The 18,601-nt window shown below is 34.4% G+C and overlaps 2 protein-coding genes across 2 annotated transcripts; both read left to right on the forward strand.

Annotated features, from left to right (window-relative positions):
• The first annotated feature begins 780 nt into the window (after positions 1–780).
• LOC106134430 (uncharacterized) lies at positions 781–2,962 on the forward strand. The gene is made up of 2 exons (XM_013334493.2): positions 781–976; positions 1,776–2,962. The coding sequence occupies exons 1-2, from the start codon at positions 829–831 to the stop codon at positions 2,396–2,398; spliced, it is 771 nt and encodes a 256-aa protein (XP_013189947.2). The 5' UTR covers positions 781–828; the 3' UTR covers positions 2,399–2,962.
• A 4,938-nt stretch (positions 2,963–7,900) lies between these two features.
• LOC106134425 (glutathione S-transferase 1) lies at positions 7,901–12,051 on the forward strand. Its single transcript, XM_060949927.1, has 6 exons — positions 7,901–7,953; positions 8,517–8,671; positions 9,067–9,125; positions 9,887–10,028; positions 10,692–10,882; positions 11,811–12,051. Exons 2-6 carry the CDS (start codon positions 8,528–8,530, stop codon positions 11,923–11,925), a joined length of 651 nt encoding a protein of 216 aa, XP_060805910.1. The 5' UTR covers positions 7,901–7,953; positions 8,517–8,527; the 3' UTR covers positions 11,926–12,051.
• Positions 12,052–18,601: the final 6,550 nt, after the last annotated feature.

The raw sequence follows: 18,601 nt of genomic DNA on the forward strand, positions 1-18,601 counted from the left end.
ATAAGTAATTAAATTTTTATCATTTTAAATAACTTGACATAAATTATAGCAATAAGACACTGTACAATTTAAATTGTACAAAAATAAAATAGAACAATGACCAAATGTAAAAAGTATAATATTAATATTCTAAACAAATAGCAAAATCATGCTATGAAATAACAATTATACAAAATGTATTAAATATGTTGATTAGACTATAAAGTTATTGACCAGTATGGAAAAATATGACAAAGATTTAAGGTAAAATGTAGTGTTAGAAAAAGAAGTAAATGATAAATAAGCATAAGAAAAATGTAAGAAAAATATAAGGTATAAAACTAAACAAAAGATAATTACTGTAATTTTAAGAAGCAGACTAAAGTTAGTACTAAAGTTAAGTAAAAGTTGTCATATATAATGTAATTTAACAATGTCTAATAATGCCTCTGTTCATCACGACAGAGAAATACTGGCAATAAACTCCCCCTGGGTGTGGTGTAACACCCAGGGGAAAACTTAAAAAAAAAAAAAAAAAAAAAAAAATACCGGGAACCACGCGGCAACGGCAGGCGACAAATCAAATTGAAATTATACTAACGACAATAACGCTTACCATTAAACAGTGCGCTGTGTCCGCTTTGGTCACAGCGTACTACGGATGGCGTGATAGGTATACCACATTACTTCGAAATTTGAATAAAGAACGCGGCGCCACTGTCGCGCGTAGCCGCCCGCCGCGTCCCCACCACCGCGTCGCTTCGCTTTATCGCGTCGCGCCGCATTGCCGTTGCTGCTCAGTGCCCATTCTCTCGGCGGGAAGCCGAACGTAATTTTTTTTTTTACAGAATGTTTTTCACGGACATAGAAGAAAGGAAATTAATCAAACTAGTATCACAGCACCCAGCACTCTATAACTCAAACAACGACGGTTACCACAATCAAGTGATAAAGGAAACGAATTGGATAAATATAGGACAGGCGTTATTAAAACCACGTAAGTTTGAATTATATTTTATATCTATTTCTCATCAGCCTACAACGCTAGGTGAATCAAATCAATTTAAGTCAATTTATAAGTCGCGGTTTCATGCCTTCCTAGATGTTTATTAAAAAGATGTTAAGAAAAGGATGTTTATTATCTTCCCTACCCTCACTTTTTATCATTATAAGTAACCTCAGAATTAGAGTGGAAAGGAAGACATAATGCCTTGTAAATATTTGTGTACGGTACCCGGCACGTAAGTTGAAAAAAATTGTATACTATGGACGACGGGACGATGCGCAGAATATTTCTTTTTATGTGAACAATTGCTTCTGCGCATCCCGGAGGTGTCAAGTTCTATGGTCAATTTATATGCCTGATTTTATACGTCAGTAACACGGGGCGATAATGACAATATTCTACTAGGCAGTAGTAATCCATGATATAAGCGTTATAAATGAGAAAGTGTGTTTGTTTGTCCGTCTTTCATGTCAAAACCACTGAACCGACCTTTATGAAATTTTGCATACACATAGTGTGGACTATAGAGAAGGACATAGGGTAGGTATGGTTTCTCGCGAGCGGAGCTTTGGGTTTTATCGTGATAATTAGATGACAGACAAATTTTATTTTCTTTGTTAAATCCTGTGGTGCTTGTCGACCACGATTAGTTGAATTGCTTAGCAATGAAAATTAGATTTGCGATTTACATTGTTTGAAAGAATAATTCCAAGTTTATAACTTTTCCTGCCTATCTGCGCGCAAAGAAAAACGCCTGATACTTATTAACTTATATGATACCTTGTTACAGCTGAAGAGTGTAGGAAAAAATGGAAATTCATCAGAGACGGATACATGCGCTTTAAGAGGAGATCACTCAGAGCTGGCCCAGACATGGCGCCGCGGAAAAGTTCAAAAAACACGCGCCACAAAATGTTATTATTTCTAGAAGCTATCACTGATGATTCAGCACAGACTATATCAGATTTAGAGTCTGTGGACATGAAACCACATGAAGAAACGTCTGCTTTAGATGCGGAAATTTCAAGCAACGATGATTCAAGCCAGGAAAATTTTGAGGCTCGGTACGATTACGTGGATGAAAAGAATTTTTCATTCGCTACCACTAATATAAACGAGAATAATATTAAAAGGGAAGAAGAAGACGGATATCAGAGCAAGGAACGGCAAATAGTTCGTGACGAAGATAAATTGGAATCAGATGATACTAATGTTAGAAGGAGAGATGGAGATTTGAGAAAACGAGAAGATGATGTGGATTTGTTCTGCCGTCATATTGCAGAAGTATTGAGGAATTTACCGCCGCTGTACAAAGCTAAAGCTAAGAAGAGTATTAGCGCGATAGTGTCAGATTATGAAATAAAAGCTGCGCAGTCAAATTCTAATTCATCAGATAGTTCGAAAAGTGATTGACATACTTTTTATTTTGTTTATGAGAAGCTATAAGATTAAATAATAAGTTTGTAGCAATCATCAAATCTTTATCTTAACCTAAAAAGTATGAAATAATAATAACATGAAGTTATTATGGAACAGAATGGTTTTCAATGTTGTGCTTCTCCAAACTTAATTTCTCAACCACCGACACACATAAACTAAATAAAAAGGTTATAGTCCATTTCATTTATACGACTGAAGTTTTTAAAGGTGATTCTGTACAGGGGCGTATAAAAAACATCAAAAGCCCTTTTCTAAGTCATAAATTATGTTCTCATACGCTTTTTATATGAAATTGTGAGAATTTTATGGCCCTTGCATGATAAAGCACATAATATTCTATTTAAACAGGCTGTAAAATGTATAATAAGGATTATTATTTCATTACAATCTAAGTAACTAGGGTATTTTTTATATTTTATTGTCAATTTCAATATTTTTATGGCATTTAATATTGGACATTTCAGTGTCAACCTATAACTACTTTTAGATATTAAATAGGGTTTCTCTTGAATCGCGAGGGTATTTAATACCAATAAGCCTTTTCACTCATTTCGATAATCGCTGCAACTATTTATTTATGTATATTGTTTATTTTTTGTGGTTTTTATGTATGTATATTATAATAATTTTATTTTATATTTTGTGTACCTAGGTATGAATAAGTATATATTTATTTAGTTTGTGACCCCACTTATTGTCTTGAAGCGGGAGCTAAAGAATATAATACTATTATAATATTTCTTATTTACATTATAAATGCAAAAGTCTGTCTGTATGTTCCGCTTTCACAACAAAACCACTGAACCGATTTGAATGAAATTTGGCACATAGGTATATAAAAAAGACCTTCGGATGTAACATAGTCTACTTTTTTCTCGCGGGAATTTCCCACGGAAGCGAAGTCCCGCGCAATCGCACAAAAGCTTGTAATAATATAAAATTTAATATAACATAAGTACTTTATCTTATAGTACAGACAAGTTGTTAAGCCGTGTGGTTATAGTGTTTTATGACTCATGACCACAACGATGCGGTCAACTAAAGGTATATTACTTGGAAAATAGAGAAAGCATTGAGGGGTAAGGGTTAGTTCACACTGAGACGAAGCGCGACACGAAATTGTAATAATAAATGTATATAGGTACACATGTGCCGTGTGGTTCCCGACACCTTTAGGAAAATCATATAACCACTCCATATCTTTTCCATAGATGTCGTAAAAGACGACTAAGGGATATGCTTATAAATTTGGGATTCTTCTTGTAGGCTATGGGCTAGCAATCGATCACTATTTGAAAGTCAGTTCTATCATTAAGCCAAACATCTGAACGTGACCTATCAGTCTTTTCGAGGCTTTTGGCACTGTCTACCCCGCAAGGGATATAGACTTGATAATATGTATGTACATTATACACATTATGTTGACGTTATGTAAACGTAATTATGCAGAGACGATTTCTTTCTACTTAAAAATCCTTGAATACTTCTTTCGCTTCATCCACATTCATAACTTTCTTCAAGTAAGATCTTCGGTTTAGGTAATTCGTGACCTGACCTTTCACGAGGAAGAAGGTAGGTACCTGCCTCAAATATTGCACATTTCAGATAGTACTTGTTGTATAAATACTTCTTAATGCTATCAAGATTACTCTTTGTCTTTTTATCTTTAGGTATGACATAGTCAATCTTGTCTTGAAATAAAACTAATTATGCAATTCACAAATCTTATTTGTTAAAATATATAACAGTACTTATGTATGTTTATCGCCATATGCAATCTGAATCATTCCTAATTTTAAACAAAAACGCTACCTACCATCAATTTTTATCGAACATAGGAATCTATACGAGCATTAAGTATATTCAAATACCAATTTACAATTACATCATAATACCTACCCTACAGAAAACATAATACCAAAATTACTGAAAGTATTAAATGTCCAGATGTACTCTCACTGCCATCTAGCGTAGAGCAGCTTTATTTTTAGTGCCATCTCGTGGCGAATAGCTAAACTAAGAAACAAAAGGAGCTAATCAAAAAACGCGGGAAACAAACCAACATCGAGAAGACATCGTATAGTTGGAACGTTTGATAATGATTAATAATTCTCATAGATGCCGCAAATTAAAATTAAATGGCGCAGGTTCTCCGCGTTGATTATAGTTCCAATAATAGTGTTTAGCTTTAAAAATCCCCGGCCTTTCAGTATTTACAGCACTGTTGGCTCTGTCTACTCCACGGGGGATATAAACGTGATTGATTACATGTATATATGTAAATCTTTCTTTTGATCATACTCCCCGTTAGTCAAATCGTTACACGAAGCGACTCCCATCAAAATTGTACCTCTAAATCGCAAATTAAAAAAAAAATCTACAACACATTTTTTGGTTTCCCGCCATAAAATTAATTTACGTCGCATACGAAATGTTGTGTAAATGTTTTGAAACAAAAGTAAAGCTTAAAGCTTCACCGTTTAGCAAATCACTGTATCTAATAATATGGCTATTGATTAGATATTTAGATAAGATATAAGGCCTAATCTGTGGCTCGTTGAGTGGCACCAAGCGGTTAATGTGTTGAAAGATTGTATAGGTATTTGCTAAAGTTATGATACAAGACGAGTTCCTACCAGAGGTAGACAGAGCCAATAGTCTTTCCAAGGGTAGACAGAGCCAATAATCTTGAAAAGACAAGACAGATAGGCCAGACCACTTTCAGCTGTTTAGCTTAATGATAGAATTCAAATTCAAATAGTGACAGGTTGCTAGCCCATAGCCTAAAAGAGGAATCCTAAATTAATAACCCTTAGTCGCCTTTTACGACATCCATGGGAAAGAGATGGAGTGGTCCTATTCTTTTTTCTATTGGTACCGAGAACTATACGGGGTACCTATACCTATATTGTTATTCCCAGTAATACTCGTGTACCAAATTTCATGAAAACCGTCCAGTAGATTTTGCATGAAAGATTTCAAACATACATCCACACATTTTTTAAAATTTTTCACATTTTTATTGTTAGATATTTGTATTTGTTTATCTTCAACGTACAATAAAATTACCTATAAGTGTCAGAGAAAATAGTATCTACCAAAGTCAACAAAAACACATTCGCAACATTTGGCGGATATTCGATTTCGGAAAACGACCGATTTGTTTACAGAATTCGAATATTATGAATATCTGAATCCAAGTAAACAGATACATCTTCTCGATAGAACCTTCTCAATTCGGGAAAAGACTCGCTTTCCAGCCTTTCAGACGCGACCATACCACGATTTCCTCGTGGACCAACTGATATGCACGACTAGTTGGGCCTGTAGGATTTTTTTATAAATTATTACCGTAGATACAACTACATACTCGTCACTAATTTTTATTTCCTAAACGCACAACTAATCAATCAATCAATTTCAAAAAAATCAATGTGAAACACTATAGCGATGAGGGTTAGCATTTAATAAATATAATTGTAACATATATCTATTAAATCAGACGTGAGCCTACAAATATCTATTATTATAGGAAAACCTAAAAAACATGTTTTAAATAACTATATAAGATCTTGGTAATTGTCACACTTATGAAGGTTTTACATACATAGAATACATATATAATCACGTCTACATCCCTTGCGATGTAGACAGAGCGAAATGCCTTAAATGACTGATAGGCCAGCCACATTCAGCTTTGGGTTTAATTACAGGAGCTAGATTCAAATCGTAGTCGATCGATCGTCGATCGAAGAGAAGAAGGTCATCTTACGCCTTAAATATGGAAGTGAAAGGTTCAAGAAATAGAGGAAGACCGAAGAAGAGATGGATGGACGGCGTAAAGGATAGTATGAGGAGAAAGGGAGTGTGAGTACCAGTGAGATGGCAATTGACAGAAGTAATTGGAAAAAACTAACATACTGTGCCGACCCCGCGTAGAAAGTGGGAAAAGGTAACGACGAAGATTCAAATCGTGACAGACCGTCGTCTAAAAGAAGAATCCCAAGTTTGTAACCCTTCTTTTATTTGCCTTTTTGAGCAGGTTTTACCATATATGCGTCAAGTTTTCTAATTGGCCTGGGTCTTGGATGTTTATCTATATAAGTATTTAGGTATTCTAAAATATAGTATTCTTGAGTTAGTATCTCGTAACACAAGTCTCAAACTTACTTCGAGGCTACCTCAATCTCTGTAATTTGTCCCGTATTTATTTATTTATTGTTATTTAGTAGGGATAGGCTTACAAACTTGGGATTCTTTTTAAGGCGATGGGCTAGCAACCTGTCACTATTTGAATCTCAATTTTATCTTAAAGCCAAATAGCTGAACGTGGCCTATCAGTATTTGCAAGACTGTTGGCTCTGTCTACCACGCAAGGGATATAGACGTTATTATATGTATTATTTAGTTACTATTACACCTACAAAAGTTGCGGATAATCCAATTCAGGATCACTGTTAAATGGGACTCCCTGGGCTTCTGTCCAAAGAGTGATAATATAAGTGTTTTCAGCAGATGGATGAAGATTCGTTGATAGGACCCATGACAATTGACACGACCTAACCCAGCTAAGAACATTGTTTTACCTATAATTTCTATTTATCACATAAAACAAACTTCGTCATCAGTAACTAATGACGGTGCGATGTCATTGAAAAAAAAAAACTAATGACTACATACGAACAGTATATACAATTTATTACAAAAAACCACCATTTAAGTTGTCTGAGGTAAATTGATGGTTATGTATGCAAAACTAGGTACCTACATTGAGCATAAAATTTTTTGTTTTGGACGAGGTATGTGAGACTATTGATTTCTCTGAGAAGACGACGACCAGACAGGAGGCCTTGAACTATCTAAAAATCTGGTGTTTTATTGTGACTGACCCACCAGACCCTCGACACGTTCATATGTATTTATTTTACATACATACATACATACATACATATAATCACGTCTATATCCCTTGCGGGGTAGACAGATCCAACAGTTTTGTAAAGACTGATAGACCACCTTCAGCTATTTGGCTTAAGGATAGAATTGAGATTCAAATAGTGACAGGTTGCTAGCCCATCGCCTAAAAAAGAATCTCAAGTATGTAAGCCTATCCCTAGTCGCCTTTCACGACATCCATGGGAAAGAGATGGAGTGGTCCCATTCTTTTTTGTATTGGTGCCGGTAACCACACGGCAAAATTACAAGTAGATTGGTTCAATAGGTACATAAAGCATGAAGAGAAAACAAACAAACAAACTTACTTTCGTACAATATTAGTTGGGATAAAACTGCATTGTCAATCCCGCGATTGTTAGGTACTACATAAAACCTATCCAAATTGTTATGAATGTAAGTCAAATTATATTTTCATAGCAACTTGACACTTCTCATCAGGGTAATAGAGTTTAAAATGTACAGATGTTATGCAGAGCTAGTTTATAGAAACCGGTTGCACGATGCCTTGTAGCCATTGTACGCATTATACATTTGACCGTGATAAAGTGAACTCGCTTGTTGACGTTTTAAAGGTACGTAGAATGTTTTTTAATTCAATAATATTTTTCTTTGTTTCTGCACATATATGAATACATATGTCTTTATTTCCTACGGGGTTAACAGTGCCAAACGTCTTTAGAAGAGGCTATGATCACGTTAAGCTGTATTAAGGTTTAAGGGCTTAGTAATAATGACCGGTTGCTAGATCAAAAACTTAATAAGAATCCATACAAATAAGTTTTTAAGTCAATTAAGAAAAAACAACACAGGCTTTTAACTTTAAGGCGAATGCACTTGCAACTGTCACTTTAAGAATATTGGATTTATGAAACGTACTTGTGGGGTAGACAGAGCTAACAGTCTTGAAAAGATTGATAGGCCACGCTCAGCTATTTGGCTTAATGATAGAATTGAGATTCAAATAGTGACAGGTTGCTAGCCCATCGGCTAAAAAAGAATCCCAAGTTTGTTAGCCTATCCCTTAGTCGCCTTTCACGACATCCATGGGAAAGAGATGGAGTGGTCTTATTCTTTTTTGTACTGGTGCCGGGAACCACACGGCACATTTTTATCATCCAACATTTTTTTTTTACAGAAATCCCAAAAATGGTGCTTACTTTGTACAAAATCGACGCAAGCCCTCCAGTAAGGGCTGTATACATGACCATTGAGGCACTGAACCTTCCCGATGTCGAGTATATTGATGTAAACCTTCTTGAAGGGGAACACTTGAAGGAACAATTTGTTCAGGTAAGACTTTGTACGAGTATTTGAGATTTTTTCTATGTTAAAGAAAGTAGCTAAATAATATTTATCTGAGCATCTTCCAATCCTCTACAAAGAGAGAGTATATAAGACATACGTCTTGTCCATTATTATGGACTCATTAAAAGAATGGTGTTCCTCAAGGGAGTTCGGACCTGATAACGCCGATTTAAAATTCTATATTGTAACAATAGTGAATACAATCACTATCGCTTATATTATCACATATCGATCTAAATTTATATTTTAGCTACCACCACTTCCAAAGCGCATCACATTTTATACTGGGGTGAACTTCAATGAAGTACAATGGTCGAAATTTAAAACGCCGAACGCTTTACTATTGATGATGTTAAAACTATGAATCTTCTTATTTACAGATGAACCCGCAACATACTGTTCCGACACTCAAAGATGACGATTTCGTGATCTGGGACAGGTAAAATTAATTTATTTACAAACACATAATTCTTCATGTTAATGGACATAGCTTAAAATGATAAGCCTCGAGTCAAATTGAAAGAATAAGTAGACAAACTACTCGAAGTAGATACATATATATGCATATGAACATAGGGTACATACTTGTAGGGTAGACAGAACCAACAGTCTTGAAAAGACAGAAAGGCCACGTTCAGCTGTTTGGCTTAATGATGGAATTGAGATTCAAACCCTTACCCTTTATTATCACTCGTAATGGCCCTCTTTTAAGTAATATTTCATGTCACTGATAGGTACCAAAGTGATATTGTTATCAATAGTTGATAAAATTAACTCGTCCCTATGTTTTCGTAGGAGGCAAAAGTACCTTGTATAAAAATATAAACTTTGAAAGAAATTTTCCGGACACTATACCTTTGTATTAAAAAATATTATGCAATGCGAAAGTTCAATCAAATCATATACATCTTATATAAGAATAAAAATTATATAATAATAAATAATTAATATTAGTTTAAATTATTTAATTAGGTATATTTATTATTAGTACGAGTACAATTGTAATATTCTAATTGTAATAGTCACATTTTATTTGAATAATTTTATTTGAATAAATTTATCAGTTTACACAAAAAAAATTAAAACCAATATATATTGATCTTGATTTTTGTCACAAATTAATTCATCCATTTATTATTTCATATACATTTCGTAATTTATGTTTAAAATGCCTAAATAAATATTTTTATCTCTTTTCAGTCACGCCATATGTGGCTATTTGGTGACGCAATACGGTGATAACGACGCTCTTTACCCAAACGATCCGAAGAAGAGAGCTCTGGTCGATCAGAAATTGCACTTTGACAGCGGCATTCTGTTTCCAAGTCTGCGAGGTACTGTGGTAAGTTTTTATGCCATAAATCTACATTTACATAATATAAAAAAATAGTGACTGACTTATGTCTTAAAATATTGATAAAGAATCGATCTATATATAAAGATCTATATATAAAGATCTATATATATAAGGCAAACCAAAAATGTGATTTATTTGATTTTTTGTCTGTGTGTCTGTCTGTATATTTGAAATCGAATAACGCGAAAACAATCGCTCCGATTTGAAGGCTTCTTGGAAGAAAGGATTTTTAATAAATATTACATGGCGCAGTCGGTAGGATCAGTTACGAGTAATAACATATTTATATAATGGAAACTGTATTATCTTCCACCACTTTATGAATGTCATAGCTACGGTTGCCATGAGTAATTGGTCAGCGAAAAATATCAGATTTTTATTGTTAAATCTTTTTATTTGATTTCCACAAATATAGTGCTATTAATTTGATTATTTCTCTCCTCTGTTCTCCTTCTATCTTCTGTAGTGTATATTCCATAACTTTCCACTAAACTGGTACTACTGGTACAGTATCCAGAATTTAATTTTTTTTTTAAAGTTTATAGGTATTTTTATGCCACGTACTTTTGCCTTCATCGAAAACATAAGGACGAGTTAATTGTATCAAATATTGATAATACAAATACAATTATTGATAACAATAAACAGGAGCCAGTATTCTTCTGGGGCGAAAAGCAACTTCGCACGGAGAATCTGGAGAAGATCGAGAAAGGTTACAAGTTCGCTGAGAGCTTCCTCACGACACCCTGGCTGGCTGGTGACCACGTGACCCTGGCTGATATCTGCTGTGTGGCTACCATCAGCTCAATGCATGAGGTTCTGCCTATTGATGAAAATAAGTAAGTATTCGTAATTGATAATTAATTAATTAATAATTGCCTTAATGTGAAAAAAGATAGAGTGGCAGTAATTGAAATGGGAATCAGTTTGGTCGTGTGGAGAGGATGAAAGATAGCAAGTTGATTAACCTACTAAAAGAACTAATCATTGACGGCCTCTGTGGCGCAGCGGTAGTACGCTTGTCTGTGACATCAGAGGTCCCGGGTTCGAATCCTGGTCAAGGCATGATGAGAAAAGAACTTTTTCTGATGGACCTATCTATAGAAGTATTTTTTAAAAACATAGTATCGTTGAGTTAGTATCTCGTAACACAAGTCTCGAACTCGAGGCTAACTAAATCAGTGTAATTTGTCGATTAAAAAAAAAATTGGGCACGTTCTGGCAAAGGTAAAGAGTTACCCAAAGCGGGGAACTTGTATGACGAGAGATAAGAAATTGGGTGAAGATAAAGAAGGTAAATGTGGGAGAAAGTGGATCGTGACAAGTGAGAAACTGTAGTCTTTGTCTACCCTTCTGAGAAAGAGGCATTTTACGTATAATATACGTAACAATTATATACAAGATTAAGATTAAGCTGCTCTCAAATTTTAAGTTAGCCGATTTTGAGCAACAGTTTTAATGGCGTATGTTTTCAGTAAACAAATATTTTAAAATTAATAAATATTTAAGTACTTTAAAGGCTAAGAAATAAAGTTGCTCATAATTATCACTCAATATTTATAACCTACCAATCAATTAATTATTTTTACTACGCTTTTATTAGCTTGGGTTGTATGTATGTAACGGAATATTTGAGCTTAATTTTCACTGGTTTCTAAACGTCCGATCAACTTGGAACTTTGCACACGTATCAAGGACCGATGACAATGCAATATTTTGATAAGAGTTTCGCATTATCCTTATTAATTTTTAATTTTAATCTTACAGATATCCCAAGTTATCAGCTTGGTTGGCCAGATGCAGCAAGGAGAACTTCTACAAAAAAGGCAACGAGGGTGGCCTTTTGCAATTCCGACAACTTCTCAAAAGCAAACTCTCTTAAGATGTTTATATTTTTGTCCATCATAAAGTTGATGAAGTCAATGGGAAATTATGTATTTGTAAATTTGTTCAATTCACACTTTTTTTTAACTTAAAATATTTTATGTTATGCAATTAGCATGGTAATTTATAGGTAATGATGAAATGATAATGATATGAATACGTAAAGTTGTTGTTTTATTTCTATAAATGTTGTGAAATATAACAATTAAATAGCAATAATGTGATTTGTATTAATCAGGAAATTTATGAACTATGCACTTCGGTCATATATTTCCGACTACGCAAAATGACTCCTTATTTATCCGAAAAATTTCATCCTTCGATTGGCCAGACTGAGCAGAAAAATATAATTTAATAAAAAGTTGCACTAATACTTTCAACAGCCAAGTTCTCTTAGAACGTATGTAATTGTTAAAAATAATCGATAACAGAGTATTCTATTATTGCTACAATTGCCTCGCTACAATCAAAATTACGCTTATCCTAACCTAAATAATTTATGGCTTGCAATAACTTCCGACTGTCAGACGGCCGTATTTCCAAATCTGGTATTACAAATCTATAAATCACATACTGTCTCATTCACAGAATTAATTGGCGATACTTTGTCAACCTTTTTCGATTAAACTGCAACCATTTATACGAATGCCACTCTCTCGTGTGAAAATTCACAACTGATGATTGTATTGAAAATTTCCGATAAATGTATCAGAAATTAATTTTATACGAAGCTGTGACGTTGGTTAATAATGTATTACAACAATGCTACACAAAGAAACTATAAAAAAAAGCGTCGGTGGCGTGGTTAAAATGCGTGTGGCGCAGAAAGGCATAGGTTCGAATCCCATCTCGGCCATGTGCTTACCTATGTTTATTCTCGAAGTTATGTACATTTTTACATGAACAGTTTGAATACTAACCGATGCTCTTACAGTGAGGGAAAACATCGTGAGGGAACCTGCACATTCAGGCAACTGGATGTGTATGTGAGTGGGAGTAGCTTCGTGATAAAACCTGACTCACTCAATCTAGAATCCATGGTCAAAGGCATACCCCGGGCTCCTCTCTAAAGTGGTGAGGATGCAACTGAGACTAAAGCCAGGAGGAAGAATGCTACACAAAGAAACTACATACGGTCTTGATTCTATTGGCAGATCGTAGATACATAGCTATTACATTTCACCATAATCAAACCAACGGTTCAAAGTTATCGCGTTACGAGTACAAACATACATAAGTATGTATACACAAAAAATAATTATTTTCGCTGCAAATTGATTGGTACAATAAAAAATATATTATGGTACCAATAAGAAAAAAAGAAAATAAAAAAAATTGCAATTAAAAATATTATCACAAGCGATAAACATTTTACTTTCATATTGAAGAAGACTGATTAAAACACCTCAAAATACTGATAAAACGTTTCGCTTTTTGTATTACTAATTGGCACGAAACCCAAAACTACTGGACCGATTTTAATAAAATGTGGCACAGACATATAAAATACCTTCATGAGTAACATTTTTTTGCGGAAACAAAAAAAGGGTATAATGGTAACAACTAGTTGTCCATAAAGTACGAAGCTCATAAACATTCAACTCACTGAAGTCTAAAAGTGCCCTGAAACAATATGCTAATGAATTTTGTGAATTAATTTCTTTTTTAATAGCCAATTTAGTTGCCCTGGGACAAAGGACTATAATTTAATTAAAAGTCCATGCCCATTAAATGCATTTCGAGCCATGATAAATCGATCGTTTTATGAAATTGGGGTGTAATTATATTTATTTTTAACTAGCTTTTACCTGCAGCTTCGTCCGCGCGAGTTTATCGCACATGGCAACGAATTTGGTGCTATATTCGTTGCCATATGCGATAAACTCGAATAACCTAGAAAAAGCAACGAATTTAGTGTCACCTATAAAAATTGACGAATTAAGCGCCACGACACCTACAAAAGATTACAGGGTTCACAATTTAAACGGTTACTAAAGTTTAAACCAGGATAAAAACCTTCTACAGACTTTAATTATATCTACGCAAAATTTCAAGAAAATTGGTAAATAGATAACGCGCAAAGAGAAAATAAACAAACAAACAAATTTCTTCGCAAATGTACCTAATATTAGTTACACAATACATCGTACGAATGATTGAAGATATCCTACAAAGTTTTTAAACTTGCGGTTCTTGTTACTTTCCTGCGACATATACATTATATTATAATTCTAATCTTTATGAAGCAAGACGTTTAATGATATAGTTGATATTATTGTCTGATCCCGATTCCTCATTACATTGGTTAATACAGTAGTAATATTCTTGAGGAAGTGGGTAAGTACCATTTTTGACCATAGACCAGAGAGGAAGACCATGTAATTCCTAAGGATGGAAAAAAAATCTCATCTGGATACATCATAAAGTCATGCAAGTTGTCTATAACCAGTTTGCGATTTCAACAAAAATCCTGTTGATTTTGAAAATGATCAATAATCAATGTTTATTTAGACGTTTTGCTAGCCTTGGCATCGCCCGGAAAAAAAATAAAAAAAGAAATATTATTGTTTTCATGTAGATTTATAATAATCCGCGTTCGAGAAAGAATACTAAGAAAATAACTATTTTATGATTATTCCTTAAAATACATGCACTTATCTTAATTTGAACAGAAATAGGTAATTCTGTATTTTGATTCATTCTGGAAGTTAAGTTAACGCTTTCAAACCTCTACATACCACTAGTTTTCAGATGAAATCAAAACATTGAAAAGCCGAAATACATTTACACCGTCGCTCGCATAAAAGGGGTGAATGCGACGAAAATCGCAGTAAAAAGGCTTAATTTAAATGAGACTGAATAATCTGAATATGCGACTCGTTAGCGCCACAGCGGAGCCCTTGCACCGAAAAACGTTCTTAGACTGCCAATCCATTACTGCGTAAATTTCACCTTTTTTTAAACATACCTACTTATCCATTTAAGTATTCTTAAATATATACACAATGTAACATTGTTTTAAGTGAATATAATTTAATATAATGAAAAAATAATACCTGTTAAAAAAGTATTTTTATAAAAAAAATATTTTCCAATATTGTGCTGAAATACAGTTAGAAGACGAAATTATAGTGAATTCAGTATCATTATCACCCAGAACGCCCAGTACTGCTAACGAAAGAAATCACCGAAATCCTTACCGGACATATTGATTGTCACTAGCTATTGGAAATACAATTTTTATTAAGATGCATATTTTGGTGGTCAATGCAAATTATGAGAAGTTATATATCAAGTGGTTATTAGGTATTTCATGTTATTTCAAGGAAAAATACCAATTTCATCCAGGGTTTATTTGTTTTATTAGTATAATATATTTAGCATTCTTTTTTATTGAGTCTTCATACGAATGTAATTTAATTACCTCTTTCCTGAATTGAGTCTTCTCATTAAAGAAAAAAAAATTAAGAGTCCTGACAGAAAGATTCTCGTTCCTAAGAACAGCTGCTGGTATAATAATAAATAATAGCTGGCTTGTCGTAGATACTTGAATAAATTTTTATAAGGTTTTTGTTTTTTAAAATAAATATCTTATATATTTTTAATTATTGTGTTATTAATATTTTTTTAACTTTAGTTTACAGAATACGTTGTAATGGAATGAAACCTTAAAGTGGATAGCGTAGCTTTAATAAAATCAAGTAAATTAAATGTCTACCCGAAAGTATTCAAGATTTAGTCTAATTTAAACCTTACGTCTTCAAAATAAACTGCATTTTATGAAGACCAACATGATCGAAAGTATTTTACTCATGTTCTTTTTTTTACCAATTATTTTGTCTCGAAGTCATGTCATCGGGTAAAGATTACATTCTGCCTGTGTAGTTGATCAATAAGACTCAAAGAGTTAAAAAAGGACTCTGTTTCAGTAATAATATTACGATAGCGTCAATAAGACACAGGATGAGTTGATCAATATTTCCTGAAAGTACGTCTCGTCACATACGTATTAACAAACTATAACAAAATAAAGTACAGATAAAAAGTCTATGACAGCGCCATCTAACTGGCTTCCAAGTAGGAGTGGACACGCGACAATATTTATTGACTGCGTTGTAGTTCCACCGATTTGCACTAGATGGCTTTGTTATGTTTTACCGATAAGCATTTTTATACTCTATGCATTTCCGATCCGAGAAAATATTCTGAAATAAACATTGAGACGACGAACCCACGCTCTACTTATTTTCTATCTTAAACCTAAATAACCGAAGAAGATACTAGGCATTTTTTCATAAAATAAAAATATTTTCTACGGAAGGATATAATTGAAAAATAAATGATTTTTCCGGATTTACTACCGAACTCATAGATGTTTTTCTCTTACTTGCCATCGTTTATGATGTGTATAGAAAAGATTTACTAGTTTGAGCCACAATCGATTCTACAATCATTCTTGCCATCTGTGAGAATGAACGATTTTGAAGTCTACACTCTATGCCGTTTGCCAACTGCAAGTTCACCTTCATCAAATAAGTATCTAGTTGTAAAACAAAAATAGGATTTATTACGAACTAGCGACCCGCCCTGACTTCGCACGGGTAGCATTAATTGATATTTCCTCAAAAATTCCTATTGCCAACATTTTAAACGGGAAAAAAATCAGTACCTAACTCTCCGAGATTAGCGCATATATACAGACAGAGAGAACAGAGAGACTTTATAAAGTATGCATGATGCAAGTTTTCAAGTTTTCTAGAAATAAATACTCGAAAATAAACGTTGAACGTAAAAGAGTATAAACCAAATTCCTACAACATGCTACAATAAATATCTTAGTGCATTTAAAGTGCACCAGCAATGACAAGTCAGCATATATTAAGTGGCATCACTTTGGACGTCAAAGCAAGCAATCTTATATGAAGCAGCTTGTGGGTGACATTTAGTTTTCAGCGTGGTCCAAGTCATAAATGTTATCGATAAAAATTTTAAATCGTATTGGTCCTACTCCCTTAGCATAGCATGCGCGACGCTGTTTTTACCGCTATCCCTTTTCACGTTATAATAAAAAGCGAAATAGCGATAGTCTTTCACGCGATGAAAACGGCGTCACGTGTGTCATGCGAAAGAGCTGATGGCAGAAAATTTAATTCGTTGAATTTTAATGGAAAAGTCTGACCCGTGATGATGGCCAGAGACCGGACGGTATGACTTTGGTGCCCCAGAGATTAAGGCGACCGTTGGTGTGGGATGCTACTAGCGTTACACTCGCGCCGTATCATCTTCAGGTAACCAAATCCAAGGCTGCTGCAAATGAGGCAGAAAACCTCAAAAGTCATATTTAAAAATATTGGGTTAGAAACTCTGACACTCCTGCAGGTTGATGCTATGCAGGGACTTTACAATTTATAAATTTCGTTGTTATATATATTTTCTTCATTTACAGTTTCAATTTATAATCAATAAGTTCGTAATCTACTTATAATTAAAATCACTATTAATAGATGTCTATGAAGGATTTACCAAATGCAAGGATGGTACCTGGAACCTAAGATGCTTAGGCTTCAGTGTTACCCTTTACGTGGAAATTAAGCTACAAAAACGTTATATAAATGCAAATAGGCGCTAGTCCAGAACTTTTTTTTAACTACGGCTACGGGAAGCCGGACAGCTTATGTGGGGCTTGAACTCACTAAAACCACACGGTGTCAACGCCTATCGCTTTGGTAAATGGTAATGGTAAAAATAAAGTAAGAGTATATGCTTTATGCTTGGCAACCCAAGCAGTATAATTATTGGGACATCGGCAATATCCAATTATTATCTATTGAAAGCTTAATGAAACATGAATAACGGGCATGGGCAGCGAGGAAAATTTTGGTATTGGTATCTAGAAAAATAAATAATATTTTTTTTTGTTTTGTTATTGTAACTATTCAATGATAATGTGCCGTGTGGTTCCCGGCGCCAATAGAATAGGACCACTCCATCTCTTTCCCCAGGGACTTAAAAGGCGTCTGAGGGATAGGCTTATAAACTAGGGATTGTTCTTTTAGGCGATGGGACAGCAACCTGTCACTATTTGAATCTCAATCCTATACATACATACATACATAAAATCACGCCTCTTTCCCGGAGGGGTAGGCAGAGACTACCTCTTTCCACTTGCCACGATCTCTGCATACTTCTTTCGCTTCGTCCACATTCATAACTCTCTTCATACAAGCTCGGCGGTTTCGGGTACTTTTGACCTGACCCTTTACCAGGACGTCCTTAATTTGATCAAGATACGTTCGTCTAGGTCTTCCCACTCCGACCTTTCCCTCCACACTCTCCTTGTATATCTGCTTAGTCAACCTGCTTTCATTCATCCTCTCCACATGACCGAACCATCTTAACATACCCTTTTCTATTCCTGTAACTACATCTTCTTTCACATCACAACATTCCCTTATCACGCTGTTCCTTATCCTATCTTAAAGCCAAATAGCTGAATGTGGCCTATCAGTCTTTTCCAGACTGTTGGCTTTGTCTACCCCGCAAAGGATAAAGACGCGATTATATGTATGTATGCATATTATAACCATAAATATTAGAACCAATCGCCTCAACTAGTACATTACACCAAACCCAGACGAGCTAAAGTGAAATAATGAAGCTGATTGCAGCTTACC

Source organism: Amyelois transitella, chromosome 20 (assembly GCF_032362555.1).
Source record: "Amyelois transitella isolate CPQ chromosome 20, ilAmyTran1.1, whole genome shotgun sequence".
Lineage (NCBI taxonomy): Eukaryota > Metazoa > Arthropoda > Insecta > Lepidoptera > Pyralidae > Amyelois > Amyelois transitella.

Bases quoted from the DNA above. Each gene is read 5' to 3' on its own strand.
- LOC106134430 (XM_013334493.2), top strand. From the start codon at position 829: ATGTTTTTCACGGACATAGAAGAAAGGAAATTAATCAAACTAGTATCA. The intron at 977-1,775 runs GTAAGTTTGAAT...ACCTTGTTACAG, and splicing joins ACAGGCGTTATTAAAACCAC to CTGAAGAGTGTAGGAAAAAA.
- LOC106134425 (XM_060949927.1), top strand. From the start codon at position 8,528: ATGGTGCTTACTTTGTACAAAATCGACGCAAGCCCTCCAGTAAGGGCT. The intron at 8,672-9,066 runs GTAAGACTTTGT...TCTTATTTACAG, and splicing joins TGAAGGAACAATTTGTTCAG to ATGAACCCGCAACATACTGT. The intron at 9,126-9,886 runs GTAAAATTAATT...ATCTCTTTTCAG, and splicing joins GATTTCGTGATCTGGGACAG to TCACGCCATATGTGGCTATT.